Source organism: Ursus maritimus, unplaced genomic scaffold (genome assembly GCF_017311325.1).
Source record: "Ursus maritimus isolate PB19 unplaced genomic scaffold, ASM1731132v1 scaffold_13, whole genome shotgun sequence".
NCBI classification, from domain to species: domain Eukaryota; kingdom Metazoa; phylum Chordata; class Mammalia; order Carnivora; family Ursidae; genus Ursus; species Ursus maritimus.
In genome coordinates this window covers 39,076,265-39,102,666 of record NW_024423675.1, presented here as the reverse complement: position 1 = coordinate 39,102,666, position 26,402 = coordinate 39,076,265, and the positions used below count along the sequence as shown (strand labels likewise).

Sequence of the window (26,402 nt, the reverse complement as noted above, 5' to 3'; positions counted from 1 at the left end):
GAGAATAAGTGCTATATAGTGATGCCATGAAGTATAAAATAGATGACATAAAAACATGAATAGGTAGGTCATGGCAAATGTATTAAATAGCAGAAATAAAAGTGATATGCAAGAGTTGCCCCCTTTTACGTGGTTTGTGATTAGTTGCCAAATGAGCAGAGAAGGTGAAGAGTCTGATATGAGTTCAGAACAGACTGATATTACTGTGAACTAACTCAGCAGGCTTCCTAGATGATAGAGTTCGAGCTGTTGATATATGTGATTTATATAAACAGGAAGGAAAAGAGAACGTCCTAGGCAGTAAGAATCCTTTGGAAAAATCACAGCATTTTTGTAAACAGTCTTCTCATTGGCTAAATTGAGAGTTGAAACTTTGTATCCAACAGTAGATCTCCTTAAGTGCCAGGCTGAGAAGTTTTGATCTTATAACCTGCAAATAATCAAGAGTCAGCTAGAAGTTATTGAATAACGTCATGGCATAGAAAGCATTACTTTAGAAAGATAAATCTAGTTGTAGTTGGCAGCATGTTTTGGAAGGAGGAAGCCATTTCAAAGACTTCTGTCAAAAAATTCAGTTATATGATTAGTACCTAAACAACTAAGATGACATTGGAAATGAGAAGGAAGGGACGAATAGTCAAGGAAGAAGGAACAGGACTTGGTTCCCTGTGGGGAGAATATAGAAAGAAAGAAGTCAAAGACAACTCAGAAGTTTTAAACCAGGTGACCAGAGAATGGTGAAGTCAGCGACAGGAGCGTGAAAGGCCTAAGTGTATTTTTCTGGGGGGTGGTTCTGCTCAGTCCTTTGTCTAAGATGTCTTCCTCCTAACCAGAAGTCCGAATTGCATTTTAGCACTACAGACTAGGTATGAAGTTCAAGCAAGCATTCCTTTAAAAACTTTTTTTGGGGGCGTGGGGGGAATTAAATAACATATCCACATGGTAGAGAGGGGTATGCAGTGAAAAGTAGTTAACCCCATCATGACCTCCAGCTGGCCAGTTTCTTTCTCTGTAGGAGACCATTGTTACCAGTTTCTTGTGTATCCTTCCTTAGATATTCTGGGGTTAATTTTTTTCCCACAAATAATATAAGATATACACATTGTTCTGCACCTTGTTTTTAATGCCTTTATAAGGTGTGAGGATTGATTATTTTGTATCAGTACATAAAAAACCCATTCATGCCACACATGCCATGATTTACCTTGTTTTGACTACTTAGGCTGTTTTAATCTTTTTGCTAGTGTAAACAGCGCTGCAGTGGATATTGTATATATTATTAGAAGCTTTCTGCCTTGTCCTAAAATAAAACTATTCATTATATGCAATTGCCCAGCATGTGAAATAGTTTCATGAGCTTCTGAGCTATTTTTGGTAATCTTGAAAACAGGGGGTTAGTTTTTTATTGTGGGTAACCAGATAAATGTGTGATGATCTGTTTTCTTCTTGGCAGATCGCCCTGTGACTTATTTGTATAATACTCTGCATTATTATGAAATGCACCTGAGAGAACGCCCACATCTCAAGCGAAAGCTTGTCCATGCCATCATTGGCTCACTCAAGGATAATCGACCGCAAGGCTGGTGTCTAAGTGACACATACCTGAAGTGTGGCATGAATGCACGAGAAGAAAATCCTTGGGTCCCAGATGACTCCTACTATTGCAGATTGATTGGCCGACTAGTAGATAATATCCTTTTCATTGTGATTTTTCCAGACCCTTCAGAAATAACTATATGTTGATTTGTGAGAACACATATTATCCTTTCAAGGTAGTATTTTTATATATTCCAAAACTTCAATTTTTTTATGATCATTTTTATTTCTACTTTTGTAAAGGTTCTGAAATCTTAAATTAGCAGCATCAAGTTAGCTGCCAGATAGGCAGACATTAACTCCATTATTTTTTATATCTAAAAATAGACCTAATGAGGTTGTTTCAAAGGAAAAATTCCATTCCTAAAAAAATGTATTCTATATTGTAGTAAATGCACCTGTTTGCTTCTGGAGAACATAGAATTTTGTTGCTTTAAATAAATCCTTAAATGCTTTTTGAAAATATTGATAGATAATAACAAAACTTAATTTCTCTCTTTTTTAATGAAAAGGCTGCTGTATTTGTATTTTTATTTCTTTATTTAGATTTCATGTTTTAAGTTATTAGCATTATGGTTTCTGTGTCTGTACACCATGCCACTGTTCACTAGGTAGAGCAGTTTTACATAAATGAGTGTGATTTGTTTTCCTACACGAAGGCATTTGTAAAATGTAAATGAGTAAAAGAATTACTCATTATAAAGTAATGTTCTTATCAACTGTCTTATAACTACTAAAAGAAATAGGTGGGTGAAGCCTGGGGCTACTCTGGTTGCCTCTCTAGCTATCTTGTCACAGTTATAAAAGCACACCTGTGTAAGAGCAACCGTTTATACCTTGTGGTTAATCACATGGTTCCTGTTAGTACATTTCAGTTTTGTCAAACTGATGTGTAGTTGATTCTAATTATTTACCTCTTAATTTCTGTTCAGTCACTTCTTGGGGGCTTATAATCAGATAAATTGATAATAAAATGCAGTGTTTACATGTGAAACACTTCTACAACTATAAAGCACCACAAATGTGAGCCGTTAATCTCAAAATAAACAGTTATTGCTTTAACCATCTGCACCGATGGCTGGCAAATCTCCTGGTCCATTCCCAAACTGCGACTGGAGATTCAATGAGTTTCCCAACCCAGCTGCGCATGCACTGCATGTTACTTGTGTGGAGCTCATGGCCTTGGCCGTTTCAGGTGAAGATGTTGGAAATGCTCTTCTAAATGTTGTCCTGAAAAGGTGTGTATCCTGTTTCATGCAATAAGATTCATTGTTTATTTGTAAAAAGAATGATAGTTTATTTGGAACTGTTAGACAAACCTGTTGTCCCAAGGCTGATGCACGTGGGATGGTAACTGTCTTTTGGTCCCAGATTTTATCTTTGTGATATAGATGTAATGGAGTGAGCCCCGGACAGGTCCGAAGACCTGGGTTTGTTCCCACCTCTACTCTTTGGTAGCTGTTTGACATTTAATAAAGTTAGGAATAATGTTAACATCTCACTAAAGACAGTCTTTCAAGATTCCATTCTTTTTTTTTTCCACTTGTACTGGGAGGTTTTTATTTTTTTATTTTTTATTTTATTTTTTTAAAGTTCGATGATTCATTAGTTGCGTATAACACCCAGTGCACCATGCAATACGTGCCCTCCTTACTACCCATCACCAGCCTATCCCATTCCCCCACCCCCTCCCCTCTGAAGCCCTCAGTTTGTTTCTCAGAGTCCATAGTCTCTCATGCTTCATTCCCCCTTCTGATTACCCCCCTTTCTTTATCCCTTTCTTCCCCTACCGATCTTCCTAGTTCTTATGTTCCATAGATGAGAGAAATCATATGATAATTGTCTTTCTCTGCTTGACTTATTTCACTTAGCATTATCTCCTCCAGTGCCGTCCATGTTGCAGCAAATGTTGAGAATTCGTTCTTTCTGATAGCTGTGTAATATTCCATTGTATATATGGACCACAACTTCTTGAAGATCAACATAAAGTAGGGGATAGTGACTGGAGAAGTATAAATAAGTAGAAATAGTCTTTCATCCCAGCAACCATTGTTAAACAAGACAACTAAGTAAAGCCTTCCTTAGCTTTTGGGTGTGGTAAATTTTTACTCAATAAAAATCTATTGTAGCTTTATTGGAGTAGGTTAGTTGTCAGTCCTGAATTATATATATTCTCAAAATAAGATCCGTTGTCAACCATATAAAAGTATTTTTGTAATTTCACATTTTTATTCTTTTTTCTTCACTTATAGTCAGCCGTTAGTACCAAGAGAGAATATTACAGCATGGATGAATGCAATTGGATTGATCATCACTGCGTTACCAGTGAGTTCATAACTGTGATTTGTACATAGTAATGGAATGCAGTTGTCCCTTGTCGGCCACGAGAATAAGATGCATGTAAGATGCCCTGGACAAGGACATCACACAATTAAGGAAGTGTTTCATATTTTTTAAGTTTTTATAGTATTACTGCTTCAGAAACCTACAGTGAGTGTTTTGTTTGCCTTCTGCCTGAGATCTAAAAACCTACCTGACCTCTGGGTCCCTGCATCCTTTGGTCCCACCTTATCTATCCAACCTTACTTTGACCTTAAAATCTGGTCTCCTTTTGACCACTTAACATGTTAGGTATCTAGAGCCTTTGCTCATGAAAATAATACTTGTTGAGGTATGTTTTAAGGACTTCTGCTGTGTTGCAGAATGAGACATGCAGAACCCCTCTTCCTTCTGTCAGCTTCTCTAAATCCTATTCATTCTTTTCCAGCTTAGGTCCTGCTTCTTCAGTGAGCCCTTCCCCGACCTTCCCTCATGTGATGTCTCCCTTCTGTGACCTCATGTGTGTCTGCTCAGCACCACACAGTTGACTGTTGCAATATCTTCCAATGTCAATAACATTGTCTAACCCTGTGCTCTCCAGACTTGATTGTTCACCTCTCCAAATCAATCACTTTTTTCTTACACACCTCCAAACATATGTGTTTATTTCTGAGTTATATATGTGTACTAGTGTTGTCTGTGTGATAGATATTGGCAAGAGCAATTTACTGTATAGTAAATATCAGATACTGGGAGGCACATGTATAGAGCCCTCTAACTCACAGACACTTATCCCCAGGTTCTATTGACCTAATTTGACTTATTATGAAGCCACCCCCTTTTGCCTTCAAAATCTTCATTATACAAAAACATAAGCTATATAAGTAAAAAAACTTTAAAGAATGAGAAAGGCTTTGGAGTGGAATATTGGAAATGGGGTGGAATACCGGATAAGGGATATTTTTCATCAGGCTTCCCTCTGATTTTAAAGGAGCCATATTGGATTGTTCTGCATGATCGAATTGTGAGTGTTATCAGCAGTCCCAGCTTGACATCTGAGTCAGAGTGGGTTGGCTATCCATTCCGCCTCTTTGACTTCACTGCTTGTCATCAGTCCTACTCCGAGATGAGCTGCAGCTATACGTTAGCTCTCGCACATGCTGTGTGGCACCATTCTAGCATTGGGCAACTTTCTCTCATTCCCAAGTAGGTATTATGATTTCTTAAGTAAATTGGGCTTTTTTCATTTTTGTTTTTTTTTTATCTCATTTACACATGAGGTATGTATCTCATTCAATAGAATAACTTGCAAAGTGAGTTTTAATTAAGTAGAGTTTCTAAATAATGAGAAAGCTCCTTTATTTCAGAATTGTTTGAAAAAAATTTATTTGTGTGTGCAAGAAATAATCTGGCATCTAGTTTTCCATTACAGTTTCAGGAGGTTTAGTCAAATGCATGCTTTTTCCAGAATATATCCCAAAAGCTGTATTTTGAACTGAATAACTCATATTAGCCTATTTTCTGATTATTTTTCTTGACTATAAAATTGATAGTAATTAGATTCAAATTTCTTGAGAATGGCATTTATATTAAATTGGTTATTCTCTTTTTATTTCAAATACAGGTTTTTCCTGCTATTCAAAAGTAGAGTATTCCTATGAAACCTTCCATAAGCCAAAATGACATAAAGCAAAGCGTATCCCACCCTTTCTGAAAATTCATGTTACACCAATTCCTTTTACAGAAAACCTACATTAGCACCTGTTTTTGCTAATCAAAAGAAAACCAAAAAGAATTTTTGCTTTTACAAAAAAAAAGCCATTGCTGTAATAATGTAGGCCTTTTGTAAAAGCAAAGTGGCGTAATGCAGATTTTCAGAAAGCAGGCAGGGGATACCTGTAATTCACATTCTGTCATTCAGTAATTTTACTGTTGAGAATGACCCCTAAATCTGAAGTAATTTATTTTGATAATCAAATGAAAATAATAGCCAGTGAGGAGAATGTAGGATTAATTAGAAAAAGAGACTTTACAAAAAATTACAAATTTTAGAAGTGCCTAGGTAGGCTGTGTCAACAAAGTTCAAGCAATTCAGCTGATTTGAAGTCACCACAAGTGTTTATTTCTAATCTTCAAATTTTAGGTTTCTCACTGAAGTCCTTCTTCCTATAGTGAAGACTGAATTCCAGTTGCTTTATGTGTACCATCTTGTGGGACCATTTTTACAAAGATTTCAGCAAGAGAGAACTCGATGTATGATAGAGGTAAAATATAACCTGGGTTGTCTGTGGTAGGATTAAGTTCTAAAAGATCTATTGCTGTTTTTTTCCCAGTGTTTTCCAAACTGTATATCATCATAACCATTAGTAGTGAAATTAGTTTAGTGGGATCTAATGATTTTAGAGGATTTAGTGTGCCCATAATTTAGTGTGTCTGTAATGAGTTTAATGTGGGATGTATTACATTGGAAATGCAGGGGACATACTCATTCTTAAAGTTGAAAAGAAAGGGATGGAGAAGTGCATATGAGAGCCTGCACTATAATACAGAGGAATTAATTAAAATCATGGGAATGGATGAAGTCAGTCACCTAACAAGAGTACAGAGAAAAGAAAATGAGACAAGTATAGAACCTTAAAGTGTGAGCCAATCAAATGGAACCAAGAAGGTACAACCTGAAGTATCCCTGAGACTGTAATTATCTCAGACATTGAGAAATGGTTTCTAGAAAGGATATCGTCTATCTCTTCATATTAAGCGAAATTACTGAGTTATGAAGAGAAATTGCATTGAAGCCCTATTAGGCTAAGGACATTTTGTAGCACTCTGGATTCCTTTGTAAATGCAGGCCATATCAGGGTGCCTGGGTGGCTCAGTCAGTTAAACATACAGCTCTTCATTTCGGCTCAGATTATGATCTCAGGGTGTTGGGATCAAGCCCCACATCAGGCTTCCTGCTCAGTGGAAAATCTGCTTGAGATTCTTTCCCTCTGCTCCTGCCCCCACTCACATGCACACTCTCACATACTCTCTCTCTCTCTCTCTCTCTCAAATAAATAAATCTTTAAAAAAAAATGCAGACCATATCGTATACCCCATGCATATAGAGGTTTGTATGATCAGTGACAGTTCTTCAACAAACATGTTGTCCCTCTGTGTTAGTCTTGTAATGGAGTCTACCTACATCATTCTAAATGATTGAACCTTTTTTGCCCACTTAAATAATTTTATATTATTTGTTAAATAGATTGGAGTGGCATTTTATGACATGTTGCTGAATGTAGACCAGTGTAGTGCCCACCTAAATTACATGGATCCCATTTGTGACTTCCTGTATCATATGAAGTATATGTTTACTGGTGACAGCGTAAAAGAACAAGTAAGTTAACTTTGTCTTTTAATGATATTTAGTTTAGAAAACTTGAATATATGATGATACAGTTTTGTTTGAGTACTTTTGTTATCTTTTTTTTCTTTTAAGGGGAAAAGGATGATACTATTAGACTTTTTTAGGCTACATGAACACATTATTCTGCATATATAATTCAAGTACTAGTGAATACATCTTATGATTTCTCACGCTTTTTCCCCTTGCTATTTGCAACAGGACATCTGAAAAAGACCTAGGTGGTTGATTAATAGTAATCTCATTAGGAAAAAACAGTACAGAAAAGCTACTTTTTAAAGGACCAGAGAGGTGCTGTATAATGAGTGAAGGAGATCCCATTTTTCCCCACACTGACTAGGGTACACTTGGGGGACATTGGACAGATTGCAGCATAACTAGAAGACTGAAGCCAGGGGGATCAAGAGAATAATTCATAAAGGGTATTTGAAGGAATTGGAGGTACTTAACTTGAATTTTCAAAGTCCTAGGGAATTGTTCATGTTCTCACTATTTGGAGGGTTGCCATTTGGAATAGGCATTGGGTTTGTTGTGTGTCACTTCAAAAGGCATATATAAACTCCAGTAAAGTTAAAGGAAAGCACATTCTGACTCAGCTTATAAAGAGCCACTTCCTGGTAAAGTCGTCTGAAAGTGGAAAGGACGTCCTTGAATCATAACTGAGTTTCCTGTCTGTAGGAAACCGAAGCTTGGCTCTTTTAGAAGGGTGGAGGTAGGGCAGATAGGTGAAGTGACCTCCCCTCCAAACCTTAATGTTATTTCTTTCTCTGGTAGGAAAAGAAGGTAAACTGAGTATAAGCATAAGAATCCTAGTCTACTGGATTCTTTCCTTGGAGCTAGGGACATGGAGTGAGGAGGATGTTCACTTCTTTATTGCCTCAGCAAGATTGTCGGAGTTGAGTGGAAACCAGTACAGAAATGTTTGATTTAGCATATCCTTTGTATTTGGGCTTCAGAAGTTCTGACACAAGGGAATACAGAAAGGAAAAATTATTGATGGGCTGATCTTCCCTGGTAAGGTCAAAGAGCATTTGGATACAGCTAAGAAAGCCGTCGAACTGCTTAATGATTTTATTTCTTTAAAGTAGTTTAAGTAAAAGTAGATGTAATATTATTTTGTTTGAATTCCAAGTATAAATCAAAACCAAAAAATTAGCTTTGTAGATAAATGTTACAGACGTAAGTTTTTCAGAGAACTTCAAAATATAATCATGCTTCATGCTTCTGTGATGATGGCATTTTAAAAGGATGGTGAACTGGGTGCCTGGGTGGTGCAGTCGATTAAGTGTCCAATTCTTGGTTTCAGCTCAGGTTGTGATCTTGGGGTCGTGAGATTGAGCCCCATGTCCGGCTCCATGCTCAGCGTGTAGTCTGCTTTAGATTCTCTTTCTCTCTCCCTCTGCTACTCCCACCTGTTCTTTCTCTCTCTGTCTCTCTCTTTCTCAAATAAATAAATCTTAAAAAATATATATTAGAAAAATAAAAGGATGGCGAACTGGTTGGATGCATAAATTTCCAGTGGAAACTATGTTAGCTTTTGACAGTGGGATGACTGGCTAGCTAGGTAAGTGAGTATGTTTTTGTAAGTGTAGACATATATAGATTATATGCACATGTATAATGTGTGTGAGGGAGAACACATTTTTTCCTCATGTAAGAGAGAAATAATTTTGTTTTTGTTAAAACATAGAAACTTCTCATCCAGCCCACTCCACTCCCTAGTTTATTATTTCCAGATATGTATAAAGCACTTCTTTAACGGTGGGAATTGAAGTTCTCTAGTTAAAATATTTTTAATGTGTTTATTTCTTAGGTAGAGAAGATTATCTGTAATTTAAAACCAGCTTTAAAACTTCGTCTTCGATTCATCACACACATTAGCAAGATGGAGCCAGCTGCCGTGCCTCCGCAAGCCATGAGTAGTGGGTCTCCGGCCCCTCAGTCTAGTCAGGTGCCGGGGTCCTTACCAGTAACTCAGTGAAGTCCAGGTGTATGGTGGTGGAAATGGAAACACATTTGTCTTTGAAAGTGGACTCACATCTCTTAAATCTGAACATGATCGGGCTACATAGTGATGTAGTAGAAGCAGTAATGTTCAGATTGTTTTATTTTGATTCAAATGATGAATCTGGATACTTTATAACTCCCATCTCCCTATCTATATTTTTGTCTCTAAGAGATCAAGTAAGCTACATGTTGCTCCTGTCCATAACAATTTATTAGAGCTACCTGGGAATATGGAGGTATCTATGATCAAATGACTTTCGTTAGATACTTTCAGTCTTTCCTATTCTAGTCACTGGTTTTATTTTTAATTTTTATTAAGGACTTTAGTCTTTAAATACATTGTTTTAAAGGCACTGCATGTAAAATAGTTATCTAATCATTTTATACATAAATCTCTTGGTGTATCTTTGGGATAAGAGATTTATGTCGAGTGAAGGACTCTAGATTTCATTGCATTGCAGGAGCACAGTTTCATATTCTTTTAAAAATGGCTTAAAATTTTTACCATAGGTTTCCAAATACGTGGGTTAATGTTTCTGTCAAGGCAGATCGGCAAGTTTTTGCCTTTGCTGTGGACTTGAACTTACTGTATGAAATGAGTTGGAAGCCATGTAAGAAAATAACATAGAAATGCATAAACTTAATAAAATCATGGTTAAATGGTGATTCTCCAATCTCTATTTTTAAAAATAAATTAATTGCCTTTCCAGGTTGACACTTTCACCTAGCCAATGATACGATTCTTTAAATTTTTATAATCTTAAAAATTTTAAGTATTTATATTTTTAAATACAGCATACATTTTGGTTCTTTAGGGTTTATCAGATTTTGAGAGACAAACTGTTAATTTGGGGTGGGGGGAAATGGCATTAAGATTGTAAAAGCCTTGAAAAGTAATTACTAAAATCTGTTGAATGAATAAACTGATTACTTATTTACTCAATCTGAATGAGTGTCTGCTGTGTTCCAGGCAGTATGCTAACTGGGTTATAAGAGAGAACTGGGCTGTTTCTAGGGGTTGTACACTACAGTTCATGACTGACATTGGCCTGGGACTTAAGAGTTACTTTTTTTTTTTTTTTTTTAAGAATCAGAGAAGTTTGACTAATTATACTTCAAAAATTTACTTCCAAATGCATTCCTCTTACACTTTTATCTTGCTTGTGGTTCATATTATTCTGATCATTAAATCTTTATTTGCCATGCAAGTCCAGGTTAAAATTTCTATAACGGTATAAGTAATTTTTCTAGGTTAATGGTATTCTTAAAATTCTCCAGAAATTTTGGAGAAATGAATTCAAGTATTACTTTTAACATAGTTTCAATATATTCTTGCTGCCTTGAAGAATGTATTGCTTTGAGATCATAGAATGGGAATAATTGTGACACTGGTATTAAACAGAATAAAGAAAGTGAAAATCAGTCCCACTTTCCCAAGGACAAATACATTCCAGTTAATGTATTAAAAATTCCCTTTTCTCCTCTCTTACTAAAAATATGGGGATCTGATTTTCCCAAAAGAGGCTTTTAAAAGAATTGCTAATCAGGCATTAGAAGAAGATAGATTTATTTGGTTTTAGAATGCACCTGAGGGGAAAACAATGCCTTTATATTCATTGCATCCTAAAAGTTTTTCTTTCTGAAAATTAATAGTATTTTCAGAGTGGCTCTGTCCTATAGGACTTTCTGCAGTGGTGGAAGTATTCTGTGTCTGTGCTGTCCAATACAGTCAGAAGCTACACATGCCTACTGAGCACTTGAAATGTGGAACTGAATTTTTTATTTTATTAAGCTTTAATTAATTTAAGTAACCCCATGTGCCTACATTATTAACATTATACTTTAAGGTCCATTATAATTGCTCTTACCTAAAAGTAATTCAGTAAAATATTTATCTTACAGAGTCTACAGTGTCAACAGTTAGGTTTAAGATTCTGGGGTGCATGTGAAAAATCAGATGATAGAGGCTCTTTAACACATGCTGTTACAGCAATGGGATTGGCTTCATTACAGAGTCCGCTGGAGTTCTGTATAAGTTGGGGAGGAGGGGAAGAGTTTGCTTCCCTGATTTTGATCATGCAGCTGACCCTTAAACAACACAGGGGTTAAGGGTGCTGACCTCCACACACAGTCGAAAATTTATAACTTTTGACTCCCCAAAAGCTTAACTACTGATAGCCTATTGTTGACCAAAAGCCTTACTGATAACATTAGCAGCCGATTATCAGATATTTTGTAGATAATATACATATATAATATGTATTATATACTGTATTCTTATAATAAAGCTAGAGAAACGATGTTATTAAAATCATAAGAAAGAAAATTTACATTGCTGTGCTGTATCAAAAAAAAATTCAGTTATAAGTGGACCCACACAGTTCAAAGCCATGTTCTTCAAGGATCAACTGTAGTTTAGTCTTTTATTTTATTTTATTTTATTTTATTATATTCCATTTCCCTCACTATATTCCAGAGCCAAGATGAGTTTGTGGGTTGTTTAAGGATTTCAGCCAATGAGACACTATAATTGCAATGAGTGAAGGGGAGGGGGGAATGTTTGGAAGCCGCAGATAATTTAGTGAAATTCCTATCTGAATTAGAAGGTATTAGAAACAAATAATTTGGTTTCTTCTTTCTACCCCCCAAAAGGCTACCTCAATAGCAGCCTTGCTTAAAGTATAAACCAATATCATGTCTGAGGTTTAGAAAAAGTAAAACATGGTCATCTAACATTAACGAACTTGGAGATTCACGAGGCCGTACCATTACCCATTTTACAGATGAAAAAACCAGGAGGCAGAGTTTCGTCTCACCAGTTTCACAGTGTTTGGGGGATGATGATTTCACTGTGGGCTTTTTAAATCCTCAATAAATCCATGTGTTTAGAAACATACAGACATAATAGAACCTTAATATAAAGAGTTTATTATAAAAATCACATCTTTTGAACAACATGGGAATATGGTCCCTTTTCAGGTGGGATAGCTTTATCTCCTGATATCAGGAGTCCCACTCTATGTGTGCTTTTAATTACACAAAACTTAGAATTTCCAAATCTTGAATTTCACACCAAGAGGGAATTGATAGTTTATATTAATTATACCAATATTTACCAAGGCAGAACATTTTTCAGAAAGACCAAATATTTGGGAAAATAACTATAAGCTTAAGTAAATTATTAGATTGGCTAATTATGACATTAGCTGTGAGATTTTTAGGTGATGTTTCCACATTTACTTAGGTGGGTTAAGGTAGTCAATAGGCTTATGATTACCCTCCCGTGCAACTCCAAAGCAAGACAAGGTTATTGCTACTGCTGTGTTCACTGTTCGAGTTACTTCTTCTGGTGTCTTCCCCAGAGAGGGGTTCACTTCCATTATATCTAATCCTGAGAGTAGCCCTGTAACAACAATGGAAAATAATGTAATTTGTTAAATAGTTGACGTTTTTAATCCAGTACCCTGCCTTGAAATATTATCCAGGAGCGTGAACAGGTGGTGATTGCATCATGTGATGGGCATTCTAGAAGTGTCCGATGGGGCTTGATTTTCAGATCGGAGGGTATAAATATATACTGGCCATGTGTACACTTGCTTCTTTATTCATCCCAATTTTTACCTACCTGTTTTGTAAATTTCTTCTGCAATGTAGAGACCTTCTCTGTAAGACAGACCTCCCACAACTGGTGTGCCCGTAGCTGGTGTGAAAGATGGGTCCAATCCATCAACATCAAAGCTCAGATGAATTCGCCTTTTTTTCCTTTTAAGAGGTGGGAAAGAAATTCAGTTTAAAGTTGGTGGTTTAATACATAGTACATAAATATAGTTTACCTTGTTTTATAAAAAGTAACAATCCAGTGAAGTTCCATAATTTTACATGAAGGCTTTATTAATAATTTACATTAACATCAGTAGTAAGTCCTTTTAATAATATTTACATTACACACACACAAGCATCATACCTTCCTAGTAGATAGCTGAGGGCTTCTTCCATCACCTTGCCAATTCCCAGTTTATCCACTTCAGTCATTGAAAAATATTTAATACCCAGAGTTTTCAAAATGTAGCTATGAAAGATATTAAGATAATCCTACAGTTAATAAAGAGTCTAACTCTATGCTGTCTTGTTTCCTTTTAAAGAAAGGATCATTGTGGTAAAATACATAAAATATTTAAGTCCTATGAACTATATGTATATATCGATTTATTTTTAACAGTAAATTAATATAAAGATCACCTGATTTATAGACATAAATATTTATATGGGTATATAGTTATAGACATATATACTTGGTGCTTAAAATCATTTTTTTTCTCATAGGTTTGACCAGCATGCCTAGCATGCAAAAGAGAGAAAATGAAGGTAATTCACATCAAGGAATAAACTTACTGTTCCCCAGGGTCCACGTCTCTCAGGCCAATATACACAATATCTTTGGCAGATATGCAGGGAGTCACCCAGGAGAATCCTGGTACATCGGGGATCTAAAATTGCAATGTTTCCATTTGATTAGTATATATGATTCTTGAGCACATCTTATATTGAAAGTGAAGGGCCCTTGCTGGATTGCATTTATCTTCTATTTAGAACATATATTTTGAAGAAATCATTAAAACACAATACAAAATTCAGAAGAGAATGCCTGCCTTGGTTTGGGGTATCTAGGTAGCTTGGCCTTACCCACTTTCACCCTGGTCCAGACCCGAACCTGAATCATTTGTCAGCATTTACCCACTCCGTGCCCCATTCCACTGGGCTCTGCTTTCCCAAAATCTGCTATGAAGAAATCGGTGTGCTTTCATGACTTTTGTGGCTTTCTTCTTTATTCCTCTTCTCAGTAAGGACTTAGAGTCCCAACGATGGCTTAGAGTGACTGGGGGAGATTTTCAAGCAGCTCTTCGGGTGCTCTCCAGATGTCCTGGAGCCAAGGGTGGCTATTCCCATGTGCTAACTACACACTTTGCAACTTTATAAATCTATCACTTGGTCATCAGTTCAGAAAGTGTTACTTCTGAGCACTTAACAAGGGGGTTTGGATCCCCAGGTATCCTCATAAAGACCAATATTGTACAGCTATATCAGTAAGAATTGTTTTATTGATATGCTACAGAATATCGATGAATATGAACCACAGCGTTACATCTTCATCTGGAATGTCACCTCACATCTTTTAGAAAAGAAGTTTCTAGGGAGCAAGGAGTTAGTTCTTCCTCTTACGATGTAGATACAAACTTCTCACAGTAAGGATGCTAAATAATAAACCTTTGTAATCCACATTTTAAAACTCCATTTTTGAAAAAGGTCCCATGATTGGAGGGGACGCTTGCAAAGCATGAGAGGCTGTGTAGCACATGGTAGAAAGAGGTAGGTTATAGATCAGTTCTGGTGCTTGCCTTGCTATGTGCTTGGCATGTGATCTTGACCAAGTCAGTTAACCTCTGAACCTCTGCTAATTTGCTTATAAAGGATTACTCTCTGCCCCACATACTGAACTGGGTAGCTTAAGAATCAAGAGGGAAGATATATGTAAAGTCAGTTTGCAAACTATCATGTAAGGTAGAGGCACAGGGCCTCACTTCCTTTACGCACCAACCCTTAGCTTATTGGCTGCTGAGAAGATGGTTTGCAATGACATCGAAAGTAAGATGGCACCAGGTTCCTCCTTCCCTTCTATCACCTGAACTTCTGCTAAAGAGACCGTTCCTTTCTAATAGAATAGCAACCAGCCTCTTACCTTTCCTTTTAGTTCCTTCAGGAGAAAAGACACCGGTTGTCCGTGCAAGTTCCCACTTGTAGTTGTCAGTGGAGTGTTGATATCGGTGTGAGCATCCACCCAAATGACACAGAGATCTGGGTGGACCCTGGCATGGCCAGAGATGCTTCCAACCGCCATACTTCAGAGGAAAAATACAGTGTGAACATCAGGTTTGCAATATTATTCCATCCATCATATTATTAACTCCGTGCTCTCACTTGGTTTTCCTTTCAGTCAAAATGGCTGGTACTTCTGATAGGTTTTTAATTGGAGGTGCCCATTAAATACTTATAACCATAGAAAGCATAGCTTGTGCTTAATTACTAACAAGTTAAGTTTACACCAATGGCCCTACTAAAAAATCTGTGATTTTTTTTTTTTTTGGAAACCACCTTCTAATAAAATTGCAAATTATTATTTTAACCAAAAATTAAATCTGTATAAAAACACTAGCTACACAAGAAATTCCTTAGCATGAGACACTATTTAATTCTCAAGATTAAATCAGTCTCACTTTCTCTTGTCTCTTGGGAAATACTTCCATTCTTTCAAGTGAATTACCACAGAGTCCGTTTTTCCTAAAATCCAATGATTTTACAACTGGGGAGCATCACTCAGAAATCCTTGTATCCAGTTCAGCCAGATTTTCCTGGGGGCTCGCTTGCTGTTCGTCACTCAGACGCTCTCTTGAACTCTCTCCTCTCCTGCCACACGTGTAAAGACCCACTCTTAGCCAGGTCCAGAACTCTCAAAGTTCCACTCAAACGCTCCGAGCTCCAGAAACTTTGCCGGATGGAAGCACTGAGTGACATCTTACATAAAAGTCCGAAGCTTAGGATTGGCCACCCGGCGTCTGTGTTCTCCCACGGCAGACGGTCAAGCGTCGTGCAGAGAACTGTGACCTCACAGTTGCTCAGGTGAAGGCAGCCCGCCTCGAAGCTTAGTATTGATCCTGCTGCTCGATATTTGTTTCCCCTTCAGATGTCTTGGCTTGTGGCTCTTTGCCACTCTTAAAACTGCCACTTACAAATTTTTCCACGTAAAAAAGAAAGTGAGCCCCAGTTTCTCAACTGCAGTTTTGTCACACAGGAGCCCCGGAAATGGTTTGGCTCTGGAGCCGAAGTGATTGATGCCTGCTTCAAGAGCCATTGTTGTGTTTGCACTTTTTCTTTTTAAAAAGATTTTATTTAACTATTGGACAGAGAGAGAGACAGCCAGCGAGAGAGGGAACACAGGCAGGGGGAGCGGGAGAGGAAGAAGCAGGCTCCCAGCAGAGAAGCCTGATGTGGGGCTCGATCCCAGGACCCCGGGATCATGCCCTGAGCCGAAGGCAGAGGCTTAAGACTGAGCCACCCAGGCGCCCCGTGTTTGTACTTTCTGATCTGATTAGACCTCTGAATATGTGCTCGGGGACCTCGAGAGTAGACATTAAAAAGGCTCGTGCACAGAACGGGTCTTTGCCACATTATTTATAATCAGGAAAATTTGAAAATTACCTGAATAGGTGGCAATATGGATATGTAGAGTGATTTAATACCTTGATGAAAAATTATACAACAATAAAAATTATGCTTATATATATCATGAGGTAACATAGGGAAATCTGTACTTTAAGTTAAGAACAAAGTATGGGATAACACGGTTGTTAAACAAAGTCAGGTACAAGTGAAACAGTACGGCAGGAAGGAAATATGTTCGATTTGCAGTTTCACTTGAAACGCTTGTTAGGAAATATAATTACTATTATTTTATTTATTTGTGTGTGTGTATTTCAAAAGTTTGGAAGTATTACTTTTATAACAGGAAGCGTATTTTTAAATGTTGACTTAAATAAGTTGTTCTGGAGTCAAGTACAATAACCTGGCTAGGAAATTTCTCATGCTTATTCATTTAGGAATGTAAGTTTGTGCTGAATATTTTACTGAAATCCACTCATGTCATATATTTTCTGCTGTAATAAAGATAATGCAAGACTTCAAATAGAGCTTTCTCTATTTCCAAAAGAAAATAATAACCGAAACAAAAGAAAAAAAAGGCAGAAAATTCGGTATGAAGTATTGATCAGTGCTTTCCCTTTCCTATTTTCTCTTCTCTCACGGTTTGGTTATACTCCCTTATGCCATTTGTGCCAGACTTCAGAGAGAGAATCATTAAACAAGACCTGTGATCTCCGCCCAGCACCAGGCTAGTCCTTCCATTCTTCTTGACTTCCGCCACCACGCCGGCCAGCTGCTCGTTCGCTTTTCCCACGGACCTTGGATTCTTCACAATTTGAAAGGGAGGATCACTAGGGACATCAACAAAGGGCACGTCCCCATAATCTTTCACATCACACTCTATAATTAAAAGCAAAATTCAAGTTACTACATAAAAAAGATTACATAACAGTCTGTGTAGGATGATTCCAAATTTACACAACAGTGCACATTTATTTATTTATTTATTTATTTATTTATTTATTTTTAAAGATTTTATTTTTATTTATTCGACAGAGATAGAGACAGCCAGCGAGAGAGGGAACACAAGCAGGGGGAGTGGGAGAGGAAGAAGCAGGCTCATAGCAGAGGAGCCTGATGTGGGGCTCAATCCCATAACGCCAGGATCACGCCCTGAGCCGAAGGCAGACGCTTAACCGCTGTGCCACCCAGGCGCCCCAACAGTGTACTTTTATAAGGATAAGCAAAGAAAACATTGGGAAGGACCATAAAAGTTGCAAAGGTAGAAACCATGTCTGTTTTTGCCTGACATCGTCATCTCAGCTGTACACAGGCTCTCGGTGAATACCTCTGGAATCAATCCAGCGAGGCTGGACACGAAAGTAGGACAGTGATAATCTTCCGGTTTGGGCTTAATGAGCGGCCTTGCCGTCTTTATCTCTGTGTGGTCCTCTTGGCTTATGTGCTTTCTACCTTTCTCCAATAAGCATTTGTATTTATAATAAAGAAATAGTTTTTTTTTAAAGAATATATATATATTATATATTATGTTATGTATTATGTGCCCAGAAGGAAATACACCAGTCACACCAGTATTTTCTAAATTTTCTGACTATAATTAACAGTCCTTGGTTTCAATCCAATCTGTTACCTGCTGTAGCAGTTCAGCTCCCTCCTCGGTGCATTGTACCTGCCTCATAGTGGTATTGTCAGAATTCAGTAAGCATACGATTAGCAACGAGCTTAACACTTCAGTGAGCTCAGGAAATAAAGGCTTATTATAACTTTTTAATGAGGAGAAATCGCAGGCAATCCCAGGTTCCTAACGACGTGGGTGCACGTCCAAGAAGGCCTTGCATTAGGCTTCAAGGTACAGAGCTTCAGGTAAAACTGTGGCATGAGATCAGTTCGGGGTTCTGAACTAACTAGTCATTGTGTATTTTATTTATTATATGTTTGTGCGTATCCATGATTCAATAACACATCTAAGAGATTTAACCTGATATAAAACCTCACCAAATTATGCTTGTAAACTGAGACTAGTCCGGTCCATTTACACAACCCTTCTGTTCTCTCTCCCCCTCCTTTTTTCAGCTTCATGACATGTAATTCTTATTTACTACAATTCTTTCATCTTAACTGTACAGGTCAATGAGTTTTAGAAACATCTACAGTCTTGAAACCACCACCATAATCAAGATTGAGAACACGTCCATTACGCCCCCAACTCCCATATGCCCCTTTGCAGTCATTCCCTTGCCCATCCCAAGGCAACTGCTGATGAGCTTCTGTTGCTATGCTTTTGTCTTTTCTAGAATTTCATGTACAAGCAGTCACACAGTAGGTGTCTCTTGTGTGTGCTCTCTTTCACTTAGCGAGCTGTCTTTGAGGCTCACCCATGTCCTTGCCTGTGTCAGTGGTCTGTTCCCTTTTATGGTTGAGCACCAGCCCGCAGTGTGGGTGAACCACCGGTCATGTATCCCTTCACCAGTTATGGGTGTTCTGTTGTCTCCGTTCTTTGGGCTGTTAAAAATCATGCTGCTAGGGGGCGCCTGGGTGGCACAGCGGTTAAGCGTCTGCCTTCGGCTCAGGGCGTGATCCTGGAGTTCTGGGATCGAGCCCCACATCAGGCTCCTCTGCTGGGAGCCTGCTTCTTCCTCTCCTGCTCCCCCTGCTGTGTTCCCTCTCTCGCTGGCTGTCTCTCTGTCACATAAATAAATAAAATCTTTAAAAAATAATAATAATAATGCTGCTAGGAGCACTCAAGTACAAGTCTTGGTGTGGATGTGTTTTCACTTCTCCTGGTAAATACCTAGGAGTAGATGTGATGGGCCAGAAGGCAGTTGGACGTTTACTTAAGAAAGAGCCAAACTACTTTCCAAAGTGGCTGTATCATGAAGCATTCCCACCAGAAACGTGTGACAGTTCTGGTAGCTCTGTGTCCTTGCCAATTCTTCATCAGGAATTTTATATAGAAAGACGACATTTGCTTTAGCCGATACGTTTAGACTCTGTATCATTTCTTATCTGCAGGCTCATGTATGTGTATGTGTGGTGTCTGCATATACAACGACACGCTGGGCAAACACTAGGTGCCATCAACATCATCCTCATCGTCGTCGTCATCCCTGCTTTATTTCCTTTTACAAACAGGAGTCCTCTTGCCAGCCGAGTACTTCCTGCTGCCCCTTGCTTTTCATTTGCAGTTCCCCTGACTCCCCTACTCCCCCACCCAACCCCCGTTCTAGCCCACAGATTCTTTCATACAATCGCCTGGCCAGAAAGACAAAATATCTGAGTGAGGATCTTCAGCCAACAATACTGACAGAGCATTTTCTCCATACACTGCTTTTTTAAGAAATAGGATGTACCTCTAAAGTGACCACTCGTGCTGCAGTTCTGTGGGATAAATGTCATTGCAGGTACACCCCCTTTTAGCAGGAGCCTGCTCCTTTCTTCAGAGCGGGAAGAAAATCAGGCTGGTCATCTTTCAATGGAAAAATTACCTTGTTCTTTCAGTTTCTCAAGCAGGCCAGCGTTTCTCAATGCTGCGGGGCCTTCTTCCACCCCTCCTCGTGGCTAAATGATTAGAAAATAAAATAATTCAGACATGATCAGATGCCCACAATAGAAACTCTTTTCATTCTTTAATCGGGTGAAGAGTAACTATCGTTTTTTGAGTTCCTCCCGAGCCAGGAATTTACCCCATCTCATGGAATCATCCCAGCAAGGCAGATTGAATGAGTCCCACGTCAACGATGAGGCTCTGGAATCGGAAAGGTTATTTCATTTTCCTACAGACGCACAGCTAACAAATGGCAGAGTCTTAGTTCACTTCCAGGTTCTTTGGGTTCCGGGACCTGCGTCTCCTCTTCCCATGACAGACACCGCGCTACCAACATGGCGAAGATGTATTTTGTGCAAAAGCACTCTTAGAGACAGAGACACAATCAACTAAAAAGAGAGGCCTTCTGTGTTTGAGCAACTCATGAGCGAATAGGGATTTGTATATTTAACCCCAGTTACAGTACGTGGAGATCGGCTCCAGTGCCATGCAGGTCATCGCAACAAAAACAGATGCTCCAGACTCGGCCGGGGACACAGTGTGCCGGGAAGGCTGCGTAGAGTGGTTGACATTCCAGCTGAGTCTTGCAACATGAGCAGGTTTTTGGGAAAAGGGATGGCGTGCTGGAGCTACTTTGCAAACCCAGGGAACGACTTGGCTAAAAGCCTGAGAAAAAGCCGAGCCTGGCAGGAGAGAGCCATACGTGCGGGTCCGCAGGGTGGTAAGCGAGCGAGCTCCTGGCGGCAGAAACTCATCACCCGGAGCTGAAGCCACAAAGCCAATCCGGTATTTCAGGTTCTGACTTGCTTCAGCAAGATGGACAAGAATTCTCCCCTTGCCGTTTCCTACGTCAGAGAGGCCAACCCACATCCTCCTTGGCATAAATCCCCTCCAGCTTCCTGGCAGAATCCAAGTCTACAGGAACAGTCCTCTTCTGCAGCTGATTCTGATTTCCAGCAGGGCTGGTAGGCACGGGAAGTTCCTCTGTGTTACCCAACGAGAAGACGTGCCAAGAGACCGTGTGTGTCTGTCCCTACGACTGGGGCTGTGGCACCAAACGAAGCAGCTATTTCTACCGAATTCCAGGGACAGCTGACTTGGCCCGGCTGCTGGGCGAGCCCTGCGTGTCACATTCCTGCTCCGGGTGGCAAGTGCCCGCCTGCCTCGGCCTGACATGTGTTGCTCCTTCTCTCCCTTGCCTGCTGGCACGCGCACCCCCACACACCTCCCTCCTGGAGCAGATGGAACTGCCCCTTCCTTAAACCTCTGGGAAGTGCTGCTTGGCTCGAATTTTGCCTTTCCTTTGGTGGTTGTTTGCTTTGTCTTTCCTCCCTTGTTAGATTTCAGCCCAAGGGTTCTTTCCGCTCAGGGGCTACACGTTGTAGTGCTTCGTAGATGCTCAAAACCCATCACCCCGAGAAAACGCCCTGGCCGGTTCCCTCTTCCTTTTAAGCTTTGGAACAAGTCCTCTAGACCCCTTAGCTGACACTCTATTTGGGCTCACACAGTGACTAGATTTCCCAGAGTGATACGTTCCATCATTCTTTTCTACTTGTTTGATTCGAGCTGCTTCTCATGATTGGTCTTTTCTCGTTGCTCGGTTTACCGACTCACTCTGGAGATCACCTCGTTACCTCCACTGACTTCGAAGCTGGGCCCCAGCCCTAACTGGCCACAAGGGTCAAGTCCACTGCCAACTGCCGGCATCGACACACGTCAGGAGCATAGGCTTCGGGATCATCCAATCCTGTCTCGAATCACAGTCAAGGCTAGTAACTTAGCAAATTACCAGACCTCTCTGAGCCTTAGTGAACTGTACAATAAATATAGTACTTCTGTCGTCTGTTGCCATCAACTCCCCATGCACCGCTCTCTGCCTTGCAAGTGAGTGGAGTCTTTCCTCAGACTCAACCTCCTGGTCATCTGCCCTTAATCCTCTCCTTTGCCTGTTTGTGAACTTCTACTTCCTGTAGGTGAGGAGAGATGCTAATATGTTGGCCACCATTTTCCTCCTATGCTAGGGCTTAGGGTAGAAACATCTCTCTCTGAGCCCTTACTATCAGGAGACAATAAGCTTCCTTCTCATGGGGCCAAGTTTTAATAAGGGAAGAGCTCTAGGCGAAAACAAAAAAAGAAATACTAAGAAATACTGAAGAACAGAAAGTGCATCAGGCTGTATTTCAAAATACTATCCCTTTGAAGGGCTATTATTATCACAGCGTGAATTCTTCTGCTGAGGTCCGAGGACCAGAGTATATTCAGGCTGCTACCTGCCTTCCTGCCTCCCTCCCTCCCGCACTCCCTCCCTTCTCCCTTCTGTCCTTCTTTCCTTCCTTCCTTCCTTCCTTCCTTCCTTCCTTCCTTCCTTCCTTCTTTCCTTCCTTCTTAAATTTTTATTTGCCTCCCTCCTTTCCTTCCTTTCGGTCAGTTACTTTCATTCTGTCTTCATTAGAACCTGTCGCAAGAATAGGTGAGTATATTGTGGGTTTTGCAATTAACCCGAGCACTAGAAGAAACACTTCTGTGTCAGCAAGATGTCCCCGTGTCCGGGAGAGAGCTTTGAAGGGCTACCAGGGGTGGTGCAGCAGTGTTTACGGACAGTCCAGATGCAGTCTGGGTCTCTACCCTCTGACCTCTCCCAATCTGTTTTGCAATAAAATGCCAGAGTGCCAAACACGAGTTCAAAACTGAAAGGAGTGAACTACTACCCAGATGGGCAAAGAGAACGCTGGAAAACGAAGACCCTGTTTGAAACAACCACAGGGACAAAATATCAATCCGCGGAGTTTCGGTTCACACTTTGTCTTGTTTGCTTTTGTTCTTGTTCTCGGTTTTCCGCCTTTAAGGACCGATGCTTGCTGAAGCCTGAGGTCTCTCATCACACCGTATTTGCCAGAATGAGTGCGCTCACCAGAAGAAAAGGCTGCAAAGTGCAATGTTGCTGGCATGTGTTGGCAATCTGGGAATTTCATAAATGCATTAGTCCCTTCAATGTTGCCAACCTCCAGGTGGATTTTCTTTTCTTTCCTTTTTCTTTTTTCCTCCCTCAAAAGGAGATACACAAAGGATTCTACCTAGCCCGTGAACTAACACTTTCACAGGATCATGAAAGCCCTCAAAGAATATGAATCATCCAGCAAGTTGTAAAAAGCAATAACATTTAGGTTATGCAGACTAAAAGAAGTCTGAAAAATGCTGCCAATCCATGAATTGTTTCTAGGCATTAATACATGATTAAACCAATGTGTTTGCTTAAAATCCTCTCGCCTCTGAGCAACAAGAACGTGGGAATCTCAATGAGTAGCTATAATACATACACAGTCCAAATCCATTCAAATAAAAATATGTTCTCTTAAAGAATACAAAGAAAATGTAGTAGATTCACATAAAATTGGCTGCAGCTGAGATTAGGAGCCATGAGAATAAGTGAGTTTGTGACCATAATTCTCCAATGTTGCAAAATGGTAAGAGGACTTAAAAAAAAAAAAAATATATATATATATATATTTCAGGCCCGGTTGTTCCAGGGAACGGAGCTAGGCAGACATTAAGATCTTCCTAATTCTCAAGTCTGAGATTTTGTCATGAATTCCAGTTATTCAAGGCCGCGCTTTTTACTCACCTGGCCCTTCGAGAAAGGCGCTCCGATGATCCCTACGAATTTTGACTTGGAACTCATGCTCTGCCCCCTTCTCTCTGCTGCCCTGAGCTCTCCAGCCACGCACCACTCTCTACAGCCCTCAGTGACCGAGGACACATATTTTTTTCCATTTATAACTAGACTGAATCTGTTTACCTTATTCTAATGAGGAAGGCTGGCTCCACCCCTCGCACCCAAGAACAGTCAGGCAGAGGTCTCGCAAGTTCTTCATACTTGGAGTAACCACGCGTCCCTGTGAGTCTAAGTCTCTAATTAAGTGAGCTTATTCATGTCACCCGTTCACTTCCATTTTACAAAGTCAGCTGGATGACTAGAGTCTTGCCTAACCACAAGCTCGATTTCCTAAGCATGCTAATCTTTTCTAATCATAATCAATTAATCATAACCACATAAGTGATGTCATGGTTCTAGCTGTGGAAACACAGGGCAGGGCACTTACCTCCTCTAGGCCTTTGAATCCTCCTGTGTGGAACAGGGCTGGGCTTGGTGAGTGGGTCTCTCCCTTCCCTTCCAGCCCTGCAACACTGAGCGCCGGTCTCACACACTAGGGTTAATGGTTAATCCCCGAGACACGCCTCATGCCCCACCAGCGGACAGTGTCAAGGAAAGCATATGATTCCCTTTTCTCATTTACTGAGAAGAAAAATGAATTACCCGATGAAGAACCCAAAGATGTTACCGTACAAATTTTGAAATATGGTGTGTAGGGAAAACAACAATTCTTGGGATCGTGATACTATAATCAGAGGTAAAAATAGCCAACGTTCAGTTTTTATCATGTGCTGGATGCTGTTCTTTTATATTCTCTCATTTAATCCTTAGACCAACTTTATAGCAAGTCTGACCATTCGTTCGATTTTTACTGGTAAAGAAACTGAAGCTCAGAGAAGCTGCCAGATGCCAGGCACAGGTGGTAGAGGAAGAGCCGTGATTCACTGGCATTCTGGAACCACCTAACCACTAACCACTAGCCTTTACAGTCTAACCACGGGTGAAGCGTCAGCTCTCCACGCTGGTCAAACTTGTGTGTCCCCGGACGTTGTTTATCATCAGGCAAAAGTATGGATTTAAAAGAAATGCACCCTAAAAATCCCTCCAACTTTAAAGCGATACCATTGGCATTTAAAGGGAAAATTCATTTAGTAGAAACTAATGTCTTTCTCCTATGGATGGAAGAGACTACTGTGGAGCATTTAAATGCCAGAAGTGAAGGGAATTTTGTCTGCTGCATTATCCCCCGTGCTGAGAACAGCGCTGATGTGCGATCCCACTCAATAAATATTTATTGAATGAGTGAGTGAGGAAACCAAAGTCTCGCAGGTCCATTTCAATAGGACCATTTTCTAATGAGGTTTCACTTGCGAATTTGTCCGTATAGCCTAGGTACTTACTTGTGGTATTTTGTATAGTGAGGCGTTAACCTCTTATGGTGCGCGTGTTACAAATAACCTTCCACGCTCTCAGTATTTAATCTGATCACATTGGATATGTTATCATTCAAAATCTTTCATTTTGAAATAGATAATTGAGTATTTTCCCCTTATGCTTTGTGTTCTGGTGGTCTCATTGAAGTCCTTCCTGCTCCAAAATCATAAATATGATTTTGGATTTCTACATTTTTTATTTGCTTCAGAGGTTCCTGCATATTTAGTTCCATACCCACTCTTATACTGTGTACGTCCTCCAACTATATTTTCCCCCATGTCGTCCACCAGTTTCCTCAACAACAGCCGCTGGGCGGTCCATTTGTTGGCCACCGTGTTGTATCTTCATGGTGCACCAGGTTCCCCTAAAAGCATGAGCTTGTCATGAGGTGTTTGTTCTGTTCTGTTGCTTGATTTCCCTGTGGCTATACCAGGTCCTCACCGTTTTATTATCATGGGTGTGTGGTATTTCTTACCATTCTTTGGGCAAGAAGACCATTTTTGCTCTTCTTCAAAATGAATTCAGCTACTTATAGGCTCTATTCTCCTATATATTTAGAGTAAGTTATTAGATTCCTAAAAAAGAATTCTGTCAGAATTTCTACTCAATTTGTAGGTTTAATCCACAGAGAATTTGCTTTCTTTCAAGTTTCGTTATCAGCATTTTTTTATACTCTAACATTTTGAAAGTTCCTCTTACATCAAGCTGAGATTGCCTTCCTGTTACTTGATCCATTGATCACAGCCCTTCAAACCAAGTAAAACATACTGTCTCTTGACTGTCATGTCTTCCTTGGGTCCTCTGTTGGTTAGCCTGAATATCCCAAATACTTTATTTGGTTTTTTGTGTTACGTGACTACTATTCCCCTTCAGGTTACCACCTGGTCACTCTCTTCAAAACACTTTCTGACCCCCCTTCCCTCCTTAAGTCTGTGGCTCCATCCAGAACGAAGTGCCTACATATAGGCATAGACAGAGTCATTCTGGCCCATCAAAGACAAATTGGGTAATGCTCGACTTTTCCAGGCTACTGATAAAAGTGTTGAACGAGGCAGCACTTATATAAGAGTTCTTTGGCATTCCGCTGGAAACCTCAGCTAAGATCCGCATAGCTCCATTAATTAATCATCAATCCATACATATAGCTGTTCACTCAGCTCGCTCAACCACTTCATCTTGTCCATAAGGGCACCATAAGGAAAACCACCAAGTGTGTCCGCAAATTCTTG

At 39.7% G+C, this 26,402-nt stretch overlaps 2 protein-coding genes across 2 annotated transcripts in view; one reads left to right on the top strand and one right to left on the bottom strand.

The window, feature by feature from the left end:
• Positions 1–10,271, top strand: part of MED23 (mediator complex subunit 23) — a 46,510-nt gene extending 36,239 nt beyond the window's left edge. The window contains exons 23-29 of the mRNA XM_008691098.2: positions 1,454–1,690; positions 2,669–2,834; positions 3,849–3,921; positions 4,907–5,121; positions 6,059–6,179; positions 7,163–7,294; positions 9,135–10,271. Coding sequence (XP_008689320.1) covers positions 1,454–1,690; positions 2,669–2,834; positions 3,849–3,921; positions 4,907–5,121; positions 6,059–6,179; positions 7,163–7,294; positions 9,135–9,302 — 1,112 coding nt within the window. The 3' untranslated portion in view covers positions 9,303–10,271. The remainder of the gene's footprint in view (positions 1–1,453; positions 1,691–2,668; positions 2,835–3,848; positions 3,922–4,906; positions 5,122–6,058; positions 6,180–7,162; positions 7,295–9,134) is intronic.
• Positions 10,272–12,358: 2,087 nt separating this feature from the next.
• On the bottom strand, positions 12,359–23,766 carry ARG1 (arginase 1). The gene is made up of 8 exons (XM_008691099.2): positions 23,710–23,766; positions 20,029–20,101; positions 17,248–17,422; positions 15,066–15,225; positions 13,721–13,815; positions 13,293–13,397; positions 12,954–13,090; positions 12,359–12,731 (listed from the first exon to the last, which is right to left on the bottom strand). Exons 1-8 carry the CDS (start codon positions 23,764–23,766, stop codon positions 12,565–12,567), a joined length of 969 nt encoding a protein of 322 aa, XP_008689321.1. The 3' UTR covers positions 12,359–12,564.
• Positions 23,767–26,402: the final 2,636 nt, after the last annotated feature.